Source organism: Ruditapes philippinarum, unplaced genomic scaffold (genome assembly GCF_026571515.1).
Source record: "Ruditapes philippinarum isolate M1 unplaced genomic scaffold, ASM2657151v2 ctg4119_1_1_1_1, whole genome shotgun sequence".
NCBI classification, from domain to species: Eukaryota; Metazoa; Mollusca; class Bivalvia; order Venerida; family Veneridae; genus Ruditapes; species Ruditapes philippinarum.
Genome location: NW_026859364.1, coordinates 19,736 through 45,359, shown reverse-complemented (window position 1 = coordinate 45,359; position 25,624 = coordinate 19,736). Strand labels below are relative to the sequence as shown.

Here is a 25,624-nt window from a genome sequence, read left to right as displayed (position 1 = left end):
TGACTGTAATTTTTTTTCATGTTCATGCTTTTACAAAATAGATAAAAAAAATTAAGATTGTATCATAAAAACATATAAAAGTACTGGACTGAGGGGAGGTGAGATGAGCTTTTGTGATGGCAGTGTATCCTTCATTCGTTCTTTAAACAACATCTTCTAAATCATTTAATGGACTGAGAACGAACTTCACAGAAATGTGATCCTCTATAAATGTCATTTGTTATTAGGACTTTTTCAATCTTGTCTGTTTTGTATGCTTTCTGGCATTTTTATATTCATAAATTGTTTCGCTTATTAACAAATCATGTCTAATTTTCGTTCATTTTATGAATTGTGCACGTATATTTGAAAACAGGACATAATTAGCACAATAAAAGAGTTATAGTACTCGTGTATATCTACGCACATGTATAACAACAAAGAGCATTATGAACAGCTCGATCAAATGTGGCGGTTGGATTTTACGTCGCACAACACAGTATTAGTCATAATGCGACTTTTCCACCTTTATTAGTCCCCTCCTAGCATTATATAAGGCACGGGCGGGCACCTGAATAGAACCACCGACGTTCAGAAAGCAAGCCGGATAGCTTCCTGACATGAAAGAGTCCATAGTCCCTTGCGGGATTCGAACCTTTAGTGATGAGGGGAAATGTGATTGAAGTCAACGACCGGCGAGTTACGTCCTTCAGAAAATAATGAAGTTTGTCTTACACTACCCAAATAGACATTGATAAATACGAAAAATTCCCAAGGGATAAACATTCATTGTTTAGATGAAGATTATCAAATATTTCTCTGTTCACATTTCATAAAATGACACATTGCTTAGGACGACATGCCATGGTTCTGATCACCAGGTCAACATCTTTAGAATTGTTACGCTATATTTGATTCATCTCATCAATTTCATTATAGCTAATGTTATAGTTGCGTCGAACTTGCAAGGTGAATAAAAATGCGTTTCTTCTCAAAGAAACCAAAATAAGCATAAGAATTGCATGTACTTCTGTCTGTACATTTATTTGAGATTGCATTTCAGAAATACATAGGCTGTTCGTATCAAAGGACAGGGTTTCAGAGTTTCCGTTAAACTAACTGTTAATATTTTCATAAAAAGACGGTCAAGTGAACCTTGAATCGGTCATCTGAGAGGTAAAAAGGTCGGACCTCTTCACTGCAAGGAGGTAATTAAGGGTGTTTCTGATTGTCATATTTACCATAAAAAGATGCATACTAAAAAAACATTTGTAATAATCAGCAAGAAATACGGTATGCCAAATATATCAAGCAGATGTGTTCAACCTGTTTAACCTGCATCATGTGCGTTTTCGTACTACACTCTGGTGGCCATTTTGTTCCTTAATTAGACCGAAACCACTTGAACAATTTTGTAAAGGACTTTTTAAAGAGCACAGTTTGAGGAGGAGATTTAAATGTTTATTTTCTCTTTTCTAGCTCTTGTGGCCAATCTTTTTATTAGGTCGGAAGTATTCGACCAATACTTGTAGATTATTGTATGATTATTATCGATTTGATAAAATGGAAGCTGTTAACATGCAACTTAGATAAATTGTAAACTGTATTTTCAAATTTGCGGCATATAGAAATGTAAACGATAAAACGTACACAACACGTTTAATATGCTGTGCACCATGACTATGGAGGCTATTCGTTGCCAAAAATCCAGCCTTGTTGATCTGAGTTGAACAGTTTGTCAATGGTAAAAATACAATTGTATTTCTTTGTATGTAAACTCCAATGTTGCATACTTGGATTGAGTTTGCCGATTTAACATTGTAAACATGCATTTCAACAAAATACATTTTGTTAAACGACAAAACATTAACTGATAGTAGCAATACCAAGTGTTCGAATACTCAAAACAGAAGTTACATTCTTAGCTTTACATTGCCGAACCATCATGATTCAAATCAGCATAATCCAGGTTTACACGTTTTTCAATAGGAGATAAAATAAGCTCCGCCCATTTTCCCGCCCACTACATTATCGTAAATAAACGTATTTTCCGCTCATTTTCGGTATTTACCGTCGGCGACAAGAAGCGGCGTAGTTTCCGTTTATCATACTTTTTAGGTGTTTAGTTACTAAACATAATTCACTTGCATGATTGCCTACAATCAACATCAGCGGACTTTAAAGGAATATAGGCATATAAGTTTTAAAACGTTGTAGACACCACATTTCCTGGAAAAAGAAACTTAAAAAAAACCCCCAAAAAACACCAGGTTACATACTGTCTGAGGTTAAATATTTTTCAAGGAAGTGAAAACTATTGAAAAGACTATATTCAACGACAAATAAATTTTACTGATAGTATTCCAATTTGCATAGGAATGAGTAACATTTACAGTTAAGCTGCTACCTTACCACTTTCAAATTTTCAAGTCAACATCTGATAGAGATTTTGATACGACTAATTACTAATACAGACCAAATTCTGGCTTTTGTCTTTCCTAGTAGTACTATTCTATTACTAACCTTAATTCTAGGGTATGACTTGACAAGAAAAAACAAACTTTTAACAATAGTAAAATTATAACCAAAGTTGTATGTACCCTTTCGTACATAACTTTTTATTTTTACCATATATTTTCCCATTTTTCCCATTTTGTTTTTCAATAAGTAAAATTTAAATGAGTCCAAATGTATGTATGTTGATTATCAATTTATGTATACCCTTGTTTATTAGAAAGCCATCACTTACAAAACTTAATGAATATTCTGTGTTGTATTTCATGTACATAAAAGTAGTTCTCTGTTTTTGACAGCAAATCTACACAGCAAATCTAGGTAACAGCTAATGACAGCATGTATACACATATTTTAGAGGTGCTATTGATTCAGCACAATGCATAAAAAGACCTTAACCTACGCCAGCTTACATATATTTAACAATAAAAGGCTAAATCACATCCTATGACTCAAAATACCTCCCAATGCAGGTAAACAGAGTTGCCAGGATACACTGAATATTTATTTCAACATTAAAATGGGACAAATTCACAAGTTTTGGTTATACAACGGAATTATCGATAGTAAACTTTGCTTTGTTTCGTGGTTATACACTTGGTCAAAAATATGAGTTTTTCTACAATCCATCATAGTCCTTTAAAGAAAGAAGGCACAGGCTTATTGTTCAATTCTCTTTATTCGTGTTGCCAAAAGTGCCTTCCATGTATTGCATTCTACTATTTGCTGAAGGTAAAAAAAAGATATGCTTGAGAGTATTGCCGTGGCTCACAAAACCCTATAATTGATATCAATAAATGTGGTGTGTGTTGTTATATATGGGAAACATTTCCTTATGTTATTTCACCAACTTTAGTTTTTGCATATTATTATGCTCATTATCAGTATATACGTTGTTACATTTTTACACTATATCTTAACCAATTTTGCATTACTTGAATATCCTGTACTAGAATACGTTTTAACAAAATTAAAGGATGTTCAAAGTCAAGATTGATGTAACAGTTTCTATATAATTTGAAATATTTTTGTACCAGCAAGAGTTACCTCTCTTTATATTCTGCTTTCGTGAAATTGGCTCCGCCTATTAATTTTCGTCTATTTCCGTGATAATTCCATATATGGAAGTTGCAAAATCGTTTACAAATGTTAATCGCGTTAGAATGTAAAAGGAAAGTGTGGTGTTGTAAACCTGAGTGTGTCAAGTTGATGCAGTTACATTCTCAACGTCATGATGCACAGAATTAAACGTAATTGTGTACGTTCTATCGTTTACATTTCTAAATGTCGCAAATTTGAAGTTATACATTTATAAATAGAGTTTGCAATTTATCTAAGTTGCATGTTAACAGTTTCATTTTATCAAATCGAGATAATCAAAATGCTTAATACCAGTGCAGTAGGTAACTCTCGGATCGACAATTAGATTTTTACTAATCTGTTTAGTAGAACCGAAGTATGCATTGTCAAGTGACAAAGGCTGGATTTTTGGCAACGAATAGCCTCTATACATGACTTGCATCACTTAACACTCTTAGATTGACAACACCACACTTTCACTTTCTTTTTACATTCCCACGCGACCTTTTACATTCTAACGCGATTAACATTTGTAAACGATTTTCACGAAAGCAGCAGATAAAGAGAGGTAACTCTTGCTGGTACAAAAATATTTCAAATTATATAAAACTGTTAAAAATGTCACATACATCAACTGCATTGAACATCCTCTGATTTTGTTAAATTGATAATCAACATACATACCTTTGGACTCATTTAAATATTATTATGGAAAAAAATGGGAAAATATAACTATAAAGTATGGTAAAAATAAAAAAGTTATGTACGAAAGGGTTCATACAATTTGGTTGTAATTATACTATTGTTACAAGTTTTTTCTTGACAAGTCATACGCTAGTATTAAGGTTACTTACGTAATAGTGAATGCCACTACTAGGAAAGACAGCAGCCAGAATTTTGTCTGTATTAGTATTTAGTCGCATCAAAATCTCTATCAGATGTTGACTTGAAAATTTGAAAGTGGTAAGGTAGCAGCTTAACTGTCCTATGCCAATCGGAATCCCTTCAGTAAAATTTATTTGTCGTTGAATAATAGTCTTATCAATAATTTTTTCCTTGAAAAATATTTAACCTCAGACAGTAAGTAACCTGGTGAGTTTTTTTTTCCATTTTTTTTTCTAGGAAGTGTAGTATCTAAACATTTCAAAACTTATAGGCTTATAATCATTTAAAGTCCACGGATGTTGATTGAATAAAGGCATAGAATGGCAACATGCAAGTGAATTATGTTTAGTGAATTATCATCGGCAGTTAACTTTATACAGACTAAGTCATGGCGCCTTAAACATTACCCGAATTGTAGAAATTATGAGACCTTGCCGTCTTACTCCATGCAGTGGGTCTGATGTCCTGTGCTTTCTCGGGCAAATATCCTTCGTAAAGGACTTTCAAAGACTCATTCCTGTAAAAAAAAACTCATCCATATTTGCAAATCGACCGAGGAGATGAGATGTCATCTAAAGCTTATTTCAGCTCTGACGTACATCTTGTTCAACAGACCAAAACTATTTGAAAAAAAAAATGAAACAGTTTTTCAATATGTACCAAGTGTTTTAGGTGAGATCTTTTAAATCTTTTTATTTTTCAGCCATTTTGTCCATCAGACCGGAACCATTTGCGCAATTTTAGTGAGGACCATCCCCAACATAATAATTCCTGTATTGTTTCAACACTATTGGCCAAACGGGTTAGAAGATGTGGTTGACCTGTGTTGAAGTGTCAACGAAAGACACCGACATTGGGGTATCACAACAGCTCATATAAAGCACTTTATTTGTAAGGAACTAAATTTTTTGAATTATAGTTTTAACAATATATATTTTCCTTTAGGTAGTTAAAAGAAAGTATGTATTGATGCAGGATATTGCATCCGGTAAATCCATGAGTAACATCTCTATTTTAGATTTTTAAAAAATCAACTATAAATCAAAGTCACATAATTGTTAAAATAATGTTTTATATCATTTTAAGTCAAACGGGTCCTGTTGAATAAATTTCACCTCTCCCATCATATAACTTCTTCTATTACAGTGCATATCAAACACCAAATCGACTGTTTATGGGTTATTTCCAACGTAATTACAAATAGTAAATTATCTCAGTAAAACATGCATGACCAAACTCAAGAATGTTTCTGCTGATTGTTAACACGGACGTAAACAGTGCTTTGATCAGTGATATGAACGCTGTAACTAGTGTTTTTATGATTTTTAAAATGTGTGTTGTAAAAATTAAATAATATAAGTTGAGTGACATGCCACGGTAAACAAGAATTTTAAATGACTTATTATTCTTAGTTTTGGTGAACGGATTAAAGGGGTAATATTAAGCACTGAGCGACTTTGCCATTTGAATTTTCGTACCGTTCTTATGCCTAGGTTACTAAATTTTAGCATTTTCGTACCGTTCTTATGCCTAGGTTACTAAATTTTAGCATTTTCGTACCGTTCTTATGCCTAGGTTACTAAATTTTAGCATTTTTCAATCTTCTGTTTTGTATGCTTTCTGGCTTTTTTATGTTCATAAATTATTTCGCTAATTAACAAACTATGTATGATATGTTTTTCATATTATGTATTATGCACGTAAAATTGAAAACAATTAAAGCCATAATTATCACAAGAAAAAATGTTTTCGAAAAAGTAAGTTTACCAGTGCGTATTAGTATATACGAGTATCTACATGTTTATGACAGAAAAGATCATTATGGGAAGTTCTATCAACTATGTGGGTTGGGTTTTAAGTCGCACCACCACAGTATAGTTCATAAGGCGACTATCAACATTTACTAGTGGTGGAAGACCTTGGGTGCCCACCTGACATTATTTCAGGCATGAGCGGGAACCTGAGTAGCACCACCGACGTTCCAAAAGCTAGCCGGATAGCTTCCTCACATGAAGGAATCCTATGTCCCTTGCAGGATTTGAACCTACAGTGGTGAAGAGAGAAGGGTTTGAAGTCAACAACCGGCTAGTGACGCCCTCCAGAAAACAATGAAGCAGTTTGTCTTACACTTCCCAAATAGACATTGATAAATACGCAAAATTCCCAAGGGATAAACATTCATTGTTTAGATGAAGATTGTCAAATATTTCTCTGTTCACATTTCATAAAATGACACATTGCTTAGGACGACATGCCATGGTTCTGATCACAGGTCAACATCTTTAGAATTGTTACGCCATATTTGATTCATCTCATCAATTTCATTATAGCTATTCTTATAGTTGCGTCGAACTTGCAAGGTAAATAAAAATGCTTTTCTTTTCAAAGAAAACAAAATAAGCATAAGAATTAAAATGTTTTTCTGTCTGTACATTTATTTGAGATTGCATTTCAGAAATACATAGGCTGTTCGTATCAAAGGACAGGGTTTCAGAGTTTCCCGTTAAACTAACTGTTAATATTTTCATAAAAAAGAGGGTCAAGTGAACCTTGAATCGGTCATCTGAGAGGTAAAAAGGTCGGACCTCTTCACTGCAAGGAGGTAATTAAGGGTGTTTCTGATTGTCATATTTACCATAAAAAGATGCATACTAAAAAAACATTTGTAATTGTCAGCAAGAAATACGGTATGCCAAATATATCAAGCAGATGTGTTCAATCTGTTTAACCTGCATCATGTGCGTTTTCGTACTATACTCTGGTGGCCATTTTGTTCCTTAATTAGACCGAAACCACTTGAACAATTTTGTAAAGGACTTTTTAAAGAGCACAGTTTGAGGAGGAGATTTAAATGTTTATTTTCTCTTTTCTAGCTCTTGTGACCAATATTTTTATTAGGTCGGAAGTATTCGACCAATTCTTGTAGATTATTGTATGATTATTATCGATTTAATAAAATGGAAGCTGTTAACATGCAACTTAGATAAATTGTAAGTATAACTTCAAATTTACGGCATGTAGAAATGTAAACGATAAAACGTACACAACACGTTTAATGCTGTGCACCATGACTTGCAACAGTTAACGACAACATCACACTTTCACTTTCTTTTTACATTCTCACGCATCCTTTTACATTCTAACGCGATTATAATTTGTAAACGATTTTCACGAAAGCAGCAGATAAAGAGAAGTAACTCTTGCTGGTACAAATATATTTCAACTCATATAAAACTGTTAAAAATGTCACATACGTCAACTGCATTACAGTTGACTTTGAACATCCTCTGATTTTGTTAAATCGTTAAATTGATAATCAACATACATACCTTTTGACTCATTTAAATATTATTATGGAAAAAATGGTAAAAGTGGGAAAATATAACTATACAGTATGGTAAAAATATAAAATTATGTACGAAAGGGTTCATACAATTTTGGTTGTAATTTTACTATTGTTAAAAGTTTTTTCTTGACAAGTCATACGCAAGTATTAAGGTTACTAATGTAATAGTAAATGCCACTACTGGGAAAGACAGCAGTCAGAATTTTGTCTGTAGTAGTATTTAGTCGCATCAAAATCTCTATCAGATGTTGACTTGAAAATTTAAAAGTGGTAATGTAGCAGCTTAACTGTCCTATGCCAATCGGAATCCCTTCAGTAAAATTTATTTGTCGTTGATTATAGTCTTATCAATAATTTTTACTTCCTTGAAAAATATTTAACCTCAGACAGTTAGTAACCTGGTGAGTTTTTTCTTTTTTTCTAGGAAATGTAGTATCTCATCGTTTCAAAACTTGTAGCCTTATAATCATTTAAAGTCCACGGATGATGATTGAATAAAGGCATAGAATGGCAACATGCAAGTGAATTATGTTTAGTGAATTATCATCGGCAGTTAACTTTATACAGACTAAGTCATGGCGCCTTAAACATTACCCGAATTGTAGAAATTATGAGACCTTGCCGTCTTACTCCATGCAGTGGGTCTGATGTCCTGTGCTTTCTCGGGCTAAAATCCTTCGTAAAGGACTTTCAAAGACTTATTCCTGTAAAAACTCATCCATATTTGCAAATCGACCGAGGAGATGAGATGTCATCTAAAGCTTATTTCAAATTCAGCTCTGACGTACATCTTGTTCAACAGACCAAAACTATTTGAAAAAAAAATGAAACAGTTTTTCAATATGTACCAAGTGTTTTAGGTGAGATCTTTTAAATCTTTTTATTTTTCAGCCATTTTGTCCATCAGACCGGAACCATTTGCGCAATTTTAGTGAGGACCATCCCCAACATAATAATTCCTGTATTGTTTCAACACTATTGGCCAAACGGGTTAGAAGATGTGGTTGACCTGTGTTGAAGTGTCAACGAAAGACACCGACATTGGGGTATCACAACAGCTCATATAAAGCACTTTATTTGTTAGGAACTAATTTTTTTGAATTAAAGTTTTAACAACATATATTTTCCTTTAGGTAGTTAAAAGAAAGTATTGTAGGATAGAAAAGAAGCTGTAAACTAAAATATGTAACTACAAATATAAAAACTAAAACCAGTTATTTAGTTCATGAATTGAATGCCTGTCATGAAAACAATTTATCAAGTCTCAATTTAATCAAGATATTCCAAAAGTTCATATAAAAAGGTCAATATTTGAGCTTGTGTGCATATTGTATGAATACTATATTCTCAACAAAATGATCAGACAATTTTCAATATTTTGTCTGTGTACTACACCTAATGAATGGGTAATGTTACACCAAATACTGTATTTTTATTACTAAACAAGATCAACGCTCGGCATCTTTGCTATTCATTTTATGATGATGATGATGCTGGTTTAGTTAAGAATGGCATTATAGCATTAAATTATGTAGTGGAAAATTTTCGAAAACATTCTGTGCTGAATCATAATACCAAAAATATGCAAATATTGATAAATAACACTTGTTTTTTTTTAAATATGCTTTAATATAACAGTTATAACAATCGTCAAATAATAATAATAGTAACATATATCTACCGAAAAGCTGATTGCTATTTTAGAAAATATGAATGGCTGTATATCATACCATTGGAAACATTATTTTCATATGCTCTTATCTTAAAGTGACATCATGCTACATTGAAAAGCTGAATTGACTATATCTAAAATATTGACTGTTGTAAAGGTAATTGACTAACAGCTGAAAATGCCAAGGATAAATAAAAATCTGCCTTTATCACAAAAAAATTGCCCTCTCCTTTTATAAATTTAAATGGAGCGTTATATGTAAGTTCCGAACAGTTTTTTCAGAACGCGAGTTTTTTATCGTTCATGCCAAAAAATTTAAAATTGAAAGGAATAAATGGCAAATGGAAAATTTATTTTGACTTTCACCTCTTCACTAATTACATGTACATCCCCTTGGATAGGAATAATATCATTTTTTAAAGTAAACTGTACATTTTATACAACGTTCACTTATTATATGATTAACAAAAACTCTTATGATATGTTATTACTAAATAAGAAAAGTTGTATATCACAGTGTATGAAAATTAATATGTTTATATTTATTGAGGCATAATCACAGTACATAAACCTGATTTCAAATTTATAGACGTTTTATAAATTTGATAATTTCAAAAAGAAAAGTGACGTAGAACAAATAATCTATACAAGGTATGATGCTGAACAATTTCCCAGTTTGCTACTTAAAACTATGTAAAGCTACATGTGTATACGTTACTTACAAGTATGTTCTTATGATAATCAGAAATAAAAACAAGATATATAGACATCACCAGACAAAACTTGCGGACTGGGCAGGTTGCTACATTTTTAATAGTTAACTACATTAACAATAAGCACTGGAAACGCTTTTCTCCAACTTATTTTAGCACTAACTCATATGTGTTAAAACATCAAAAAATTTATAACAAAATTATACAAGAGGGCCATGATGGCCCTGAGGTCGCTCACCTGTATATAGGGCCCCCCCACAACGTTGCAGGGCCAATTTAACCCAAGGGCTTTTATTTGCACAAACTTGGTAGACACCCATAAGAAGATGTTTCATGCTAAACATCTAAGCTGTAGCTCATTGGGCTTTTTAAAAAAAGATTTTTTTTAAGTTTTTACTATACACATATAGTTAAAAACAATGACACCCCTGGGACCGGGCCAGTTTTGACCCCAGGGCTTTTATTTGAACAAACTTTGTAGACACTTACTAGAAGATGTTTCATGCTTAATATCTAAACTCTAGCTATTTGGGTTTTTTCAAAGAAGATTTTAAGTTTTTGCTATACACATATAAAGAAAATCAATGACCCCCGGGTGGGGCCAATTTTGACCTCAGGTTTTTTATTTTGAACAAACTTTGTAGACACTCACTAAAAGATGTTTCATCCTTAATATCTTAACTCTAGCTATTTGGGTTTTTTCAAAGAAGATTTTTTAAGTTTTTGCTATACACATATAAGGAAAATCAATGACCCCCGGGCGGTGCCAATTTTGACCCCAGGGCTTTTATTTGAACAAACTTGGTAGACACCTATTAGAACATGTTTGATGCTAAATATCTTAGCCATAGCTATTTGTGTTCTTTAAAAGAAGATTTTTAAGTTTTTACTATATGCATATAAGGAAAATCAATGACCCCCCGGGGAGGGGCCAATTTTGACCCCAGTGCTTTTATTTGAACAAACTTGGTAGACACTTATTAGAACATGTTTCATGCTAAATATCTTAGCTCTAACTCTTTTGGTTCTTTCAAAGAAGATTTTTTAAGTTTTAACTATATGCATATAGGGAAAATCAATGACCCCCCGGGGCGGGGCCAATTTTGACCCCAGGGCTTTTCTTTGAACAAACTTGGTAGACACCCATTAGAACATGTTTCATGCTAAATATCTTAGCTCTAGCTCTTTGGGTTCTTTAAAAGAAGATTTTTTAAGTTTTTACTATATGCATATAGGGAAAATCAATGACCCCCCGGGGCGGGGCCAATTTTGACCCCAGGGCTTTTATTTGAACAAACTTGGTAGACCCTCACTAGAAGATGTTTCATGCCAAATATCTAAGCTCTAGCTGTTAGGGTTTTTTAAAAGAAGATATTTAAAGTTTTTTCTTTCGGTTGCCATGGCAACCAGAGTTCTGCATGGAATTAAATTCTTTGAACAATTTTTAAAGGTGACCACCAAAGGAACATTCCTGTGAAGTTTGGATGAAATTGGCTTAGTGGTTTATGAGGAGATGTCATTTAAAGTAAAAGTTTACGGACGGACGACGGACGGACGGACGACGGACGAAAAGCGATCACAAAAGCTCACCCCGTCACTTTGTGACAGGTGAGCTAAAAAGTAATATATAACAAAGTTTACATGTGTTTATGTTCAAATTTACACAATTAACATCTACAATTCAAGAAAATAAATTTGCTTTGTAGCTCATCTAGCCGGAAAAATACAAATACTTTTTATGTATCCAAGATTGCTGAAGCTATTTAGCACATCAGTTTTCACTTAACGCAGCTTATTTTATGGTTATAACTAGTGTTGTCCCGATTGTGTCTGAAAATCGATAACTAATCGGACCACCCCAAAATCGGCGACAATCGATAGTCCTTTTTAAAAATCGATTATTTAATTTTTAATATTCTACCACCGCTGAATTGCCTATACTTTATTGTTAATAAGTTACTTCAGAAATTTATAGAGTGTGATAACATAATATTATAAACTTACATATATAATGTATTTAAATCAGTGATCTACAATATTTTGACCTATTGACTACTAATATTGACTGCCATAAAGTTGTATATATTATACAAAAATTGCCTGTCACAAAGTTGTATTAGGTATAAGGTGTTGTTTGTTTTAAATTCAAAAAGTTAATCTTACTTTAATTTTGGAGACAAGAGTTTATTTATTCTCAAAATGTGCTCACTACTGTATAAAAAATACACACAAGGATTGATACCTTAAAAGAAAAAAAACCATAAAAGATGCGAAACTCGATAATACTATCGACAGACAATCGATTTTGGTTGTCCGATTATCGATAGTGATTTTTGAGTCCGATTCCCAACACTAGTTATAACTCAACATGACAATTGTCAATATTTATAACACTCTATGTGGACACTATGCTTGATTTACTATTCGGTGACTAAGTTTTTTATCGAGAAAACAATAAACACCATGTCTTAATTCAAAAATGGCTAAAAAAATTAGATGCACCTTGAATCAAACAGAAATATAGTAAAACTAAGAAATAAACAAGATTGCATTTGAGAAAAATGCTATGCCACCGCATTAATACAACACTAAATAGTAGTGTAGGAACAGATTTTCTTTGTTTCTATACAATTTTGAAGATTGTCATAATGCATAGATCCCTGACCTATCTAATTCTTATTATCAGATTAGTGGTTAAATCTGTTGTTAACTCAATAAAAGATCAGAGTAGGAATATATCAATGCACTTGAGTCTAGTGAATTTGGTGGTGAAGGTCATATTTCACACAGCCTAAATTTCATGACTACATCAAAGGACAACATAGTAAGACACTTTGTCAAAATCTAGGTCATCTGAAATCAAAGTTCACTTAACATCTTAATCTGTACACATGGTTCAAATTTCATAGCTGTACATCAAAGGACAAGAAAGTAGGTCACATCATCAAAATCTAGTTCACCTGATATCAAAGTTCAATTTTACAACTAAAACTGTGCACATGGTCAAAATTTCATTGCTGTACATCAAAGGACAAGAAAGTAGGTCACTGTCCCCTTGGGCAAGGCAAAATTTTGGACCCAAGGGTTTAATTCAAAACAATCTTGATACAGGTCCACCAAACAACATTTCAAGTCAAATATCAAAGCTGTAGCTTTCTCCTACTCAGAAAAGATTTGTTTTATTTTCTGTTTTTACTATGTGAACATAATGAGAATCACTGCCCCTGGGCAGGGCCAATTTTAACACTAGGGGCATAATTAAAACAACTTTAGTAGAGAACCCATAGAATATATTATAGAGCAAACATCAAAGCTCTATGCCTTGTACCTTCAGACAAAAATATTTCTTTTTTTTTTTTACTATATGTACATAGTGAAAATCAATGACTCCTGGGGGTGGGGCCAATTTTGACCCCAGGGCTATAATGTGTACAATCTTGCTAGAGGTTCACTACGTAATGTTTCATGCAAAATATCTTAACTCTAGCCTTTGTAAATTTAGAGAAGATGATTTTTTAAGTTTTTACTATATACATATAAGGAAAACCTATGGCTCATGGGGCGGGGCTAATTTTGACACAAGAGGCAAACTTTGAACAACTTTGGTAGAGTACCTATAGATGATATCATTTAACAAATATTCAAGCTCTAAGCCTTGTACCTTCAGACAATAAGATTTTTTTTTTTTACTATATGTATATATTGAAAATCAATGACCCCGGGGCAGGGGCAATTTTGACCCCAGGGCTATAATTTGAACAATCTTGCTAGAAGTTCACTTCACAATGTTTCATGCAAAATATCTAACCTCTAGCATTTGCTAGAAGAATTTTTTTTACTATAAAGTTTTTACTATATACATATAAGGAAAACCAATGACCCCGGGGCAGGGCCGATTTTGACCCCAGGGCTATAATTTGAACAATCTGAGTAAAGGTCTACCAGACAATGCCTTATGCAAAATATCTAAGCTCTAGGCCTTTTGGGTCTTTACAAGAAGGTATTTTAAGTTTTTACTATATGTACATATAGTGAAAATCAATGACCCCGGGGCAAGGCCAATTTTGACCCCAGGGCTATAATTTGAACAATCTTGGTAAGGGTCTATCAGACAATGCCTTATGCAAAATATCTAAGCTCTAGGCCTTTTGGGTCTTTACAAGAAGTTATTTTAAGTTTATACTATATGTACATGTAGTGAAAATCAATGACCCCCAGGGCGGGGCTGATTTTGACCCCAGTTATAATTTGAATAATCTTGGTAGAGGTCTACCAGACAATGCCTTATGCAAAATATCTAAGCTCTAGGCCTTTTGGGTCTTTACAAGAAGTTATTTTAAGTTTTTACTATATGTACATATAGTGAAAATCAATGACCCCCGGGGTGGGGCCGATTTTGACCCCAGGGTTATAATTTGAACAATCTTGGTAGAGGTCTACCAGACAATGCCTTATGCAAAATATCTAAGCTCTAGGCCTTTTGGGTCTTTACAAGAAGATTTTTTAAATTTATTCTTATAATTCCTTTCGGTTGCCATGGCAACCAGATTTCTGCATGGAATGAAATTCTTTGAACAACTTTGGAAGCCCTTCACCCAAGGATCAATCCTGCCAAGTTTGGTTGAAATTGGACAAGTGGTTTTTCACAAGAAGATTTTTTAAGTTCACTATATAATCTATATAACACACACACACACAAACAAACACACACACAGGTGAATCGCTATATGCCACCGCATCGCAGATGCTGCGGTGGCATAATAATATAAACAAGTGATAAAAGATATTATGATATTTCCCTATATATACATGTCATGCCATGTAAATTATAAAATATATATTTTTATAAAACCCCTAAAAGGAACTAAACTGAGACCCTTTTTTGAGACCTGAAAATATAAAATTTGAAGTTCTGACAACGAACAGCTGGGGCTCTTAAAACAAAGGCTAAGTAAAAGATAATTAAGAAATATACTCGGAAATGAATTGAAAATCGTATTATATGCTATTTATAGCCCGAATTGAGTGAAATGCCTTACAGTGCTATACATCTTTGGTTCAATTTTTCACAATTTGAATAATTATCTTGGAAAAAATGTAGAGAGTGGATGATGTGGCATTTCGCACACAAGTGGACAAGATTCGCATCCAATGGAGCATTACATTCCAGTCCTGTTGTCAAAAAATATCAGTGTATCCTTTTTAAATACCCTTTTAAAGACAAAAAACACGTAAGAAGAATGCATTTATCTTAGTAAAATTTCACATCAAGTAGATAATAAGATTTAAATAATCGTTTGCAAAGTGCTAATTTGGACTTTTAATGTCTTAGTATGTAATTTATAATCAATAAATCTATCGTTATATCCAATAATATTGAAAACTCACTTAAACATTACATCATCAATCTTAGTAATTATAAAAAGTTGTTCTATCAATCATATACAAATAGTCTGTCAATATGTTTGACAGATAACACAGGAAAGTCCATGAATAAATATTAGTGAACACTGGCACAGATAGTACAAAATAACTGTATTCATCAATGTATTGTCTCCAAAAAACCTTTAGGTAATGAATAATACAATAATCAATGTGTTTGAATCATATACATTGAACATTCAGTATAAAACCAATTGATTAAAAATTTGAATTAATAATATCAAATAATAAAAACAAAATCCTTACAGGATTAAAAAAATAACATTTCATAAAACACACTTGCTAACATTGTGCATACTAAAACAACAATAAACGAACACATAAAGACCATTTCTCAATTTCAAATTCTGATGAATTTTTTAATCCTGATTTCATAACATTTCATTATGAACAAAGATTGTGTTTGTGAAGTTATATTGCCTGTTAGTTTAAAAAACGAAACGGTCTATAAAATCTTGTATGTAACATCTAATTCCTTTCATATTTCACTTTTCTACAAACATAACATGCTCAGGTATCATACTGTTGTGTCTGTTTTATACGTAGCACGAAATGTTTCCTTGCTAAGCTCTTCCAGAAGCTTTCTGTCCATGTCTTGTTCTGTTACTCCTTTCACTGCAAGTTCTTCTCTCACTCTTTGTAGATAAGTATCATCAGGGTAGCCAAACCTGTAAATATCATCAATATTTACGCTTTAAACCAGCAAGGAGTAAGATGTACTTGAACAAAAAAGAATGTGTTTGTTCTAAATTTTGCTATTAAATTTTATTGAATCGTTATTTATAAAAAAATTAATCAAGTGTAAGTGCTAAAAGATAAAAGTATATCAAAATTACATTCAGGGTTCAATTGAACAATGTCAGCAAAAAGTCTTTCTCTGTGCAATTTTTTGTAATAAATATAACTTATGCCATTAATCTCAAAATAAAATGATATTAGGGCACACCTTCATTTACAAAATGTAAGTGCTGTTTTGTAACATATTCTGCTTGTTGTATAGCTGAAAATATTTTCAGACTTAAAACATTTAGCAAATTGATAAAGGGACACATATTTTGCCTCACTTAGTGTATGAAGTACCTGACTAATATTAGACAGTATTTTGGTCCACAAATGTATGACAAATTGCTAAAATATAAAGTTGTTACTTAAACTAAAATATAAAGCTGTAACATTAAATGGTATCATTTGTAAAATTTGTAAATTCATGTACCTTTTTCCCTGTCTTCTTGTAAAGTTTTAAATATGAGTGCAACTGGAAAGCATTATTATGTGTGAATAAGATACTTACATAATTACGATAACCTTTTTTTTTCAAACATCTTGGTGATAAACAATATCAACAAGAGATTTATTGGTATATTTCTAAACTATAAATTATAGCAAATGAACGACGAGAAGTTATACAATTGATACTTACTGAGTACCAGGTCTATGATCTGTTTTATGATGAATATCATTCCATGTAATAACACCTTCTTCCCCTGTAGTTCTAGACATTCCAATTGTAAATACCAGTCTCCTTTCAAATGCAACTTTCAACATGGCACATATTTCTCTTCCCTCTTTTGTGTCAGGTAAAAATCCAGTTCGACAAATACCTCTGTAGTATGCCCCCGGTCGTGGATGCATTTGCTATTAAAACAGGTCAAGATATTGAAATTTTCATTTCATCAGGAGCATTCAAATTTCCTCCTTTTCATATTTGCATAGTGGCATAAATAATGTTAAGTTGTATTGCTATTTAAAGTTTACTTTAGGTAATTACATGTCAAAAAGCATGTATAATATATTTTCACTGTTGTGAAATACTATTCCTTCTTTTAAACATGTCTGTTTTAAATGTAAGGGGAAGAAAAACTCGTCAACACTTGTCATATGTCTTCAAACTCATTTGAGAAAAAAGGACCACTGGTTTTTAAAAACTTAATTTAGGATTATTATGAAATAAACAGTTGCTTGTACATGTACTTAAAAGACGTAAGAACTTTATATACGCTCATTCTTTTAAACAATAAAAGATGCAAAAAAATCAATTACCCCTTGATTGCCAGGAGGAAAATTATAAGACATCGCTATGGTCTTACACCCTTCGTATCCTGTACAACTTGATCGTATCTTAGCAACATCTAATGTCCCATCAGGTTGATCACCAATGATAACACCACATACTTGTCCACATGTCGGACACACTTGTTTAACCTGTAAATATACATATCACAAATATTCTATAACTTGTCAAATGTTCTTTCAATTTTTTGAAAAAAAAAATAAAAAAATTACAAAATATTTTAGACGAGAGAACAGTTGTAAAACTTTACCTTGAAATATCCTTCAATACATTCTTTGCAAAATTGGTGACCACATTTCAGCTTTGCTGCTTCCTCAATTTTGTCCATACATATAACGCAATCATCTTCAATTTCTGTAGAAACGGCCTTTAAATATAATCATCTGATTGAAATAACTTTTAATGATACTGATATGAAACAATGGGGCAATAATGACACTTTTCGGGTATATGAAATAGATCAAGTTTCAACTCCAAATTGCAAATCCCCAAATAAACTAGATAAAATGAACAACAATGCATAAAGTAAATCGAATGTTAAATCATTCATAGGTCAAAATACTTTGCAGTATATGTATTAAAGAACAGAATTGTAGAGGATCCATCAATAGTAATTGAAATTTTTGTTCACATTAATTAAATAGAGGATATTAAATGAGTGTAGGTTATAGAGGATATTAAATGAGTGTAGGTTTAATACTAAATTTATTGAATGAGTTGAATAAAATCATATTATGCAAGCCTCTGGCGAGCATAATATTGTTTAATTCAACGAGTTCGATAAATTTAGTATTAAATCTACATGAATATAATATTCTTTTTATCACATATATAAAATAAGAACGGTAAACTGTTAATAAGTGTCATCTTTATTTGACGCGTCTATAGTGTAACGCTAACATAAGCGCGCTTTAACACTATGTTTATAGCGCAAATGACGTCACGTCAAAGTGTTATTACACTTGTGTAATATTGTCTAGTGTAATATCATTTTTATTAAATGGCTTTATTACACTCCTGCGCCGCGGTTTATGTGATAATGAAATTTACTGAAAGAACAATTATCAAGCGGCTTTGAGTGGCTATTCAAAGCTATTTTCATACTGTATATATTTTGTGCTTTGTTTTACTATGCACCAACATTATTGAGGTATTATTTAATTAGATAATACAAACACGAAATGTTTGTTCTAATGTAGTAACACATTTAAATCAACGCTTACATCACTGTTCTCTTTCTTTTCTTTACTATCCTCATAATCTTTCTTGTCCTCCTCCCTTCTCTTATTTTTCTCTTCAATTTGTTGCTGAGCATCAAATGACGGCCCACCAGAATTTCCATTCCAAGCATTAATGTGTTGTCTGAAGATATCTTTAACAAGGTCTGAAGTATACTTATCAACAAGAATAAGATGGATCGTCAAGGCATACCCATGGTATTTTCTTACAAACATTCTCCATTCTTCCAGGAACACTGTGGCACTTATACTGAGTGAAAAGTTGCCTGAACCTTGAAAAAGAAATTTATTTATAACTTAAATGCTTAGAAGTTTATGCAGATCTGAAAGTCTGTCTGACTTAATTTACATTTCAAAACACATATCAAGCAAGCTACTTTCCTTTTATTTGTAATTTTGTAAAATGAAGAACAAATAAATATCAATGTCACTGATTTTGCTACCATTTAGCAAGTCAATATCTGGAAACTCAGATCAATTGAATCAACAAGAGGGCCAAGATGGCCCTTAGATCGCTCCACTGACCCATCGACCTCATCCAAGCAATGTCAGACAAGCATCCTGACCAATTTGATGACAATTAAGTGAAAAATGTGACCTCTAGAGTAATAACAAGGTTTATCTTTATTTAGGCAGTGTGACCTAGTTTTTGACCCCAGGTGACACATATTCAAAGTTGACCTAAAAATCATCAAAACAAACTTGTAGACCAATTTCCAGGATATTTGGATAACAACAGTAACCACTAGAGAGTTCACAAGATTTTTCTATTTTTAGCTCCTGTGACCTAGTTTTACATCAAAGATGACCCATGTTCAAATTCCTCCAAGCAATTAAATCTAGATAAGCATCCTGACCAAGTTTGATGACAAATAAGTCAAAAATGTTACCATTAGAGTATTCAAAAGGTTTTTCCATATTTGGGCAGTGTAACCTTTTTTTTGACAGGTGACCTACATGTATATTCGAACTTGACCTAGAAATCATCAAAACAAATTTTCAGACCAATTTCCAGGATATTTGAATCAAAACAGTAGCCACTAGAGTGTTAATAAGATTTTTCTATTTTTAGTTCCTGTGACCTAGTTTTAGACCAGAGACGACCCATATTCAAACTTGATCGAGAAATAATTTAAACAACCTTTGTGACAAATTTCCAGAATATTTGGATAAAAACTGCAGCCACAATTGTGTTAACAATATTTTTTTAGCTCCTGTGACCTAGTTTTAGACCGGAGATGACCTATAACCAAACTTGACCTAGAAATCATCAAAACAACTTTTCTGATTAATTTCCAGGATATTTGGATCAAAACTGTAGCCACTAGAGTGTGAACAAGCTTTTTCTATTTTTAGCTCCTGTGACCTAGTTTTTGAACGGATATGACCCATATTCAAACTTGACCTATATATCATCGAAACAACCTTCCTGATCAACTTCCAAGATGTTTCAATCAAAAATGCAGCCACTAGTGTTAACAAGATTTTACTATTTTTAGCTTCTGTGACCTAGTATTTAACCAGAGATGACCCATATTCAAACTTAATCTAGATATAATCAAAACAACCTTCTTGACCAATTTCCAGGATATTTGGATCAAAACTGCACCCACTAGAATGTTAACAAGCTTTTTCTATTTTTAGCTTCTGTGACCAGATATGACACATATTTAAACTGGACCTAGAAATCATCAAAACAACCTTCCTGATCAATTTCAAAAATATTTGGATCAAAACTGCAGCCACTAGAGTGTAAACAAGCTTTTTCTATTTTTAGCTTCTGTGACCTAGTTTTTGACCGGATATGACCCATATTTAAACTTGAAATAGAAATCATCAAAACAACCTTCCTAACAAGATTTTTCTATTTTTATCTCCTGTGACCTAGTTTTTTACCAGAGACAACCCATATTCGAACCTGACATAGATATCATCAAAACAACCTTCCTGACAAATTTCCAGACTATTTGAATAAAAACTGCAGCCACCAGAATGTTAACGAGATTTTTCTATTTTTAGCTCTTGTGACCTAGTTTTTGACCTAAAAAAAACCTATTAGAAATCATCAAAACAACCTTCCTGACCAATTTCCAGGACATTTTGATCAAAACTGCAGCCACTAAAGTGTTAACAAGATTTTTCTTTTTTTAGCTTCTGTGACCTAGTTTTTGACCAGAGATGACGCATATACAAACTTGACCTAGAAATCATCAAAACAATCTTTCTGATCAATTATCAGCATATTTGGATCAAAACTGCAGCCACTAGAGTGTTAACAATCTTTTTTCTATTTTTAGCGCCTGTGATCTTGTTTTTGACCCGAGATGACCCATATACGAACTTGCCCTGTTTTTTATTGAGACAAACATTCTGACAAAATTTGATTATGATCCAATCAAAACTGTGACTGCTAGAGTGTTAACAACCCAATTGTTGATGCACAGGCTCTTGATTTGAACAGCCAACGTTCCGTACGCTAGCGGAATAGCTTCTTCACATGACAGAATTCAAAGTCCCCGGCGGGATTCAAACAACACTTGTGTGGGGCAAGTGGTTTTTAGTCAACAATCTTGACCATTCGGCCACAGAATCCCCGAGGCCAATTTGCTCTCAAGGGGCATGACTTGTATAACTTATGTAGGGATCCACTAGGCAATTTCATAACCGTCATATCTGCAACTGAAAATTTGTAAATGTAAACAAGATTTTCCATATATGGGCTGTCACCCCAGATAAGCCATATTTAAACTTTAAGCTAGAAATCATTTAAACAATCATGCTGACATTTAGTGAATTCTCATGATATTTTGGCTATGAATTTTGCATTTATAGTGTTAACAATAACAAGGTTTTTCCATATTTTGGGTCTGTGGTCTAGTTTTTTACCCCTGATGACCCATATTCAAAATCAAGCTGGAAATCAACGCAGCAACTTTTCTGACCAATTTCTGGGACATTTAGGCTGAAAATATTGCCTCTACAGTTGAAACAAGGTTTTTCTATATTCAGGCAGTGCAACTTAGTTTTTGACCCCGGATGAACCATATTCGAACTTAAGCTAAAAATCATCTTAACAATATTTTCTGACCAATTTCCAGGATATTTGGAACGTTACAGTGGCATCTAAATTTGTTAACAAGTTTTTACATATTATTGCTGCGAGACCATTTTTTTTTACCCCATATAACCCATATTCGAACTTGTGCCAAAAATCATTTTAACAACCTTCAAACAAGAGGGCCATGATGGCCCTAGATCGCTCACCTGATTTATCAAACTCATCCAAACAATTACCTAGACAAGCATTCTGACCAAGTCTCATGACAGGTGAGTCAAAAATGTGACCACTACAGTGTTAACAAGGATTATCCATATTTGAGCAGTGCGACCTAGTTTTTTACCCAGGTGACACATATTCAAACTTGACCTAGAAATCATCAAAACAAACTTTTAGACCAATTTCAAGGATACTTGGATCAAAACAGTAGCAACTAGAGTGTTAACAAGATTTTTCTATTTTTAGCTCCGGTGACCTAGTTCCACATGCGATTTCGAACTCATCCAAGCAATTACCTATACAAGCATCCTGACCAAGTTTGATGATAATTGAGTCGAAAATGTGACCACTAGAATGTTAACAAGGTTTTTCCATATTTGGGCGGTGTGACCTAGTTTTTTTCATCCAAGATGACCAATGTTCGAACTTGACTTAGAAATCATCAAAACAAACTTTCAGACCAATTAACAGAATATTTGGATCACAACAGTAGCCACTAGAGTGTTAACAAGATTTTTCTATTTTTAGCTCCGGTGACCTACTTTTTCATCCGAGATGACCCATGTTCAATTTCTTCCCAGCAATGACCTAGACAAGTTTCCTGACCAAGTTTGATGACAATTCAGTCAAAATTGTGACCACTAGAGTGTTAACAAGGTTTTTCTATTTTTAGCTCCTGTGACCTAGTTTTTTTTCCGAGATGACTCATGTTCGAACTCATCCGAGCTATCACCTAGACAAGCATCTTGATCAAGTTTGATGATGACTGATGCAAAAATGTGACCACTAGAGTGTTAACAAGGTTTTTATTATTTTTAGCTCCGGTGACCTACTTTTTCATCCGAGATGACCCATGTTCACACTCATCCGAGCTATCAACTAGATAAGCATCCTGACCAAGTTTGATGATGATTGATGCAAAAATGTGACCCTAGAGTGTTAACAAGGTTTTTCTATTTTTAGCTCCGGTGACCTACTTTTTCATCCGAGATGACCCATGTTCGAACTCATCCGAAATATCACCTAGACAAGCATCTTGACCAAGTTTGATGATGATTGATGCAAAAATGTGACCGCTAGAGTGTTAACAAGGTTTTTCTATTTTTAGCTCCGGTGACCTACTTTTTCATCCGAGATGACCCATGTTCGAACTCATCCGAGCTATCAACTAGATAAGCATCCTGACCAAGTTTGATGATGATTGATGCAAAAATGTGACCGCTAGAGTGTTAACAAGGTTTTTCTATTTTTAGCTCCGGTGACCTACTTTTTCATCCGAGATGACCCATGTTCGAACTCATCCGAGCTATCACCTAGACAAGCATCTTGACCAAGTTTGATGATGATTGATGCAAAAATGTGACCGCTAGAGTGTTAACAAGGTTTTTCTATTTTTAGCTCCGGTGACCTATTTTTTCATCCGAGATGACCCATGTTCGAACTCATCCGAGCTATCACCTAGACAAACATCCTGACCAAGTTTGATGATGATTGAGGCAAAAATGTGACCTCTAGAGTGTTAACAAGGTTTTTCTATTTTTAGCTCTTGTGACCTAGTTTCTCATCCGAGATGACCCATGTTCGAACTCATCCGAGCTATCAACTAGATAAGCATCCTGACCAAGTTTGATGATGATCGAGGCAAAAATGTGACCGCTAGAGTGTTAACAACTAAATGTGAACGGACGACGGACGGACGACGGACAATCATCGATCCTAAAAGCTCACCCTGAGCATGCTCAGGTGAGCTAAAAAAAATCAGGATATTTAGACCAAAAAAGTAGCTCCTAGAGTGTTAACAAAGCTTTCCATATTTTGACTGTGTGACCTCGTTTTTTACCCCAGAGGACCTTTATTCAAACTTACCTAGAAACCATTTAAATAAGTTTTCTGACCAATATCCAGGATATTTGGACTGAAACAGTACCACCAAAAGTGTTAATAAGGTTTAACCATATTTAGGCTGTGTGACCTAGTTTTTGACCCCAGGTAACCCATATTCAACCTTGAGCTACAAATCATCTTAACAATCTTTCTGACCAATTTCCTGGATAGTTTGACCTTTACAATTGACACTGCAATGTTAACAAGATTTTTCTATTTTTGGCTCCTGTGACAAAGATGACCTATGTATAAGCTTGTTCGAGCAATTACTAGGACAGACATCCTGACCAAGTTTGGCGACAATTGAGGCAAAAATGTGACCACTAGAGTGTTTACGAACTAATTATGGAAGGATCGCTGACAACTGACATTTAAGGATTCTATAAGCTCAACTTGAGCCTACTCAGGTAAGCTAAAGTCTTCCATTGATTTAGCTACAACCAATACTAATCTACCTCCTCACATAGAAGTAAAAGTGAGGAAGTAAAACAAATGTCATTTTCATATTGACGTGAACTAAAGTTATCCTAAAAAGTATTCACATCTTAATGAATTACGACTTTAATAATTGTAGATTTGTTATTAAGAAACAGTAATAATTATCAGTTATACAAATGAGTATTCAAATTATGTCTGTTATATTTTGTTTGCCAACAATGTAAACCAGTCTCAAAAGGAAGGACATAAAAAGAGACATACAGACATTGTATTGTTTAAAAGTAGAGAAATACCTGTTCCAAAAAGTGGAAGTGCAATGCTGCTAATGTTTTCTTTTGCAAGTTTCTCAAGTAAGTTGATGTACATCATATGTAGTGCTTTTATATCATTCCTCGGAGTAATCACATGTACAATGCCTTTAAAACAACTTTTTCCACCAGAAGTAAAAACAATATCCCCATAATTGTAACTGGACTTGAACATTTCTGATTTCTCCTTTAGATAATCTTTTCCATTTGTTTCCGCTAGGTGATTTGCAACTTCCCCTTTCGCTTCACCTTTTCTGTTTTCACTACATGCAAGAGCTTGAATACCTCGCAATTTTACAATATCACCATGGTATATCTGCACTTCTTTGTTGGACGAAAATACACATATCAATTTTGAACCATCAATTGCATATGTTACATTCCAACCAATATCTTTTTCTGTATGTTCACTTCTTTCACTATGAATTTGACTACTAACATGTATTTCTTCTGTTAACTTTTTGGAATTGTGTTTTGTTTCTGCATTGGCCATAGTTACTACCTGACAATACCTCTGTACATCAAGTTTGATATTTTGTTTTTGGACGATCATCATGTCAAAGACATGATGTATTATATCTATCATGTCAGGTTTGATGTCAACAATGTGTATTTCTTTCAGTCCATTATGTATTGTGCTGTAATCTATAACTGCTTTTGCATACTGTATCACACACAACTCTTTTGGCACACCAAATAAGCCTGCAACAGACAAGATATAAATTTAAATATGCCTAAACTGATATGGGTTGTATGTCTACTTTTAATGGTGCTATG

General features: G+C 33.3%; 1 protein-coding gene across 2 annotated transcripts in view; it reads right to left on the bottom strand.

Moving 5' to 3' along the window:
* Positions 1–13,080: 13,080 nt before the first annotated feature.
* LOC132756248 (uncharacterized) overlaps positions 13,081–25,624 on the bottom strand; it is a 32,003-nt gene continuing 19,459 nt past the window's right edge. For both annotated transcript variants that reach the window (XM_060747267.1, XM_060747266.1), the window contains exons 11-16: positions 24,833–25,549; positions 18,926–19,212; positions 17,953–18,069; positions 17,672–17,833; positions 17,052–17,266; positions 13,081–16,299 (exon numbers count right to left, since the gene is read on the bottom strand). In XM_060747267.1, the coding sequence (XP_060603250.1) occupies positions 16,149–16,299; positions 17,052–17,266; positions 17,672–17,833; positions 17,953–18,069; positions 18,926–19,212; positions 24,833–25,549 (1,649 nt within the window). In that variant the 3' untranslated portion in view covers positions 13,081–16,148. The remainder of the gene's footprint in view (positions 16,300–17,051; positions 17,267–17,671; positions 17,834–17,952; positions 18,070–18,925; positions 19,213–24,832; positions 25,550–25,624) is intronic.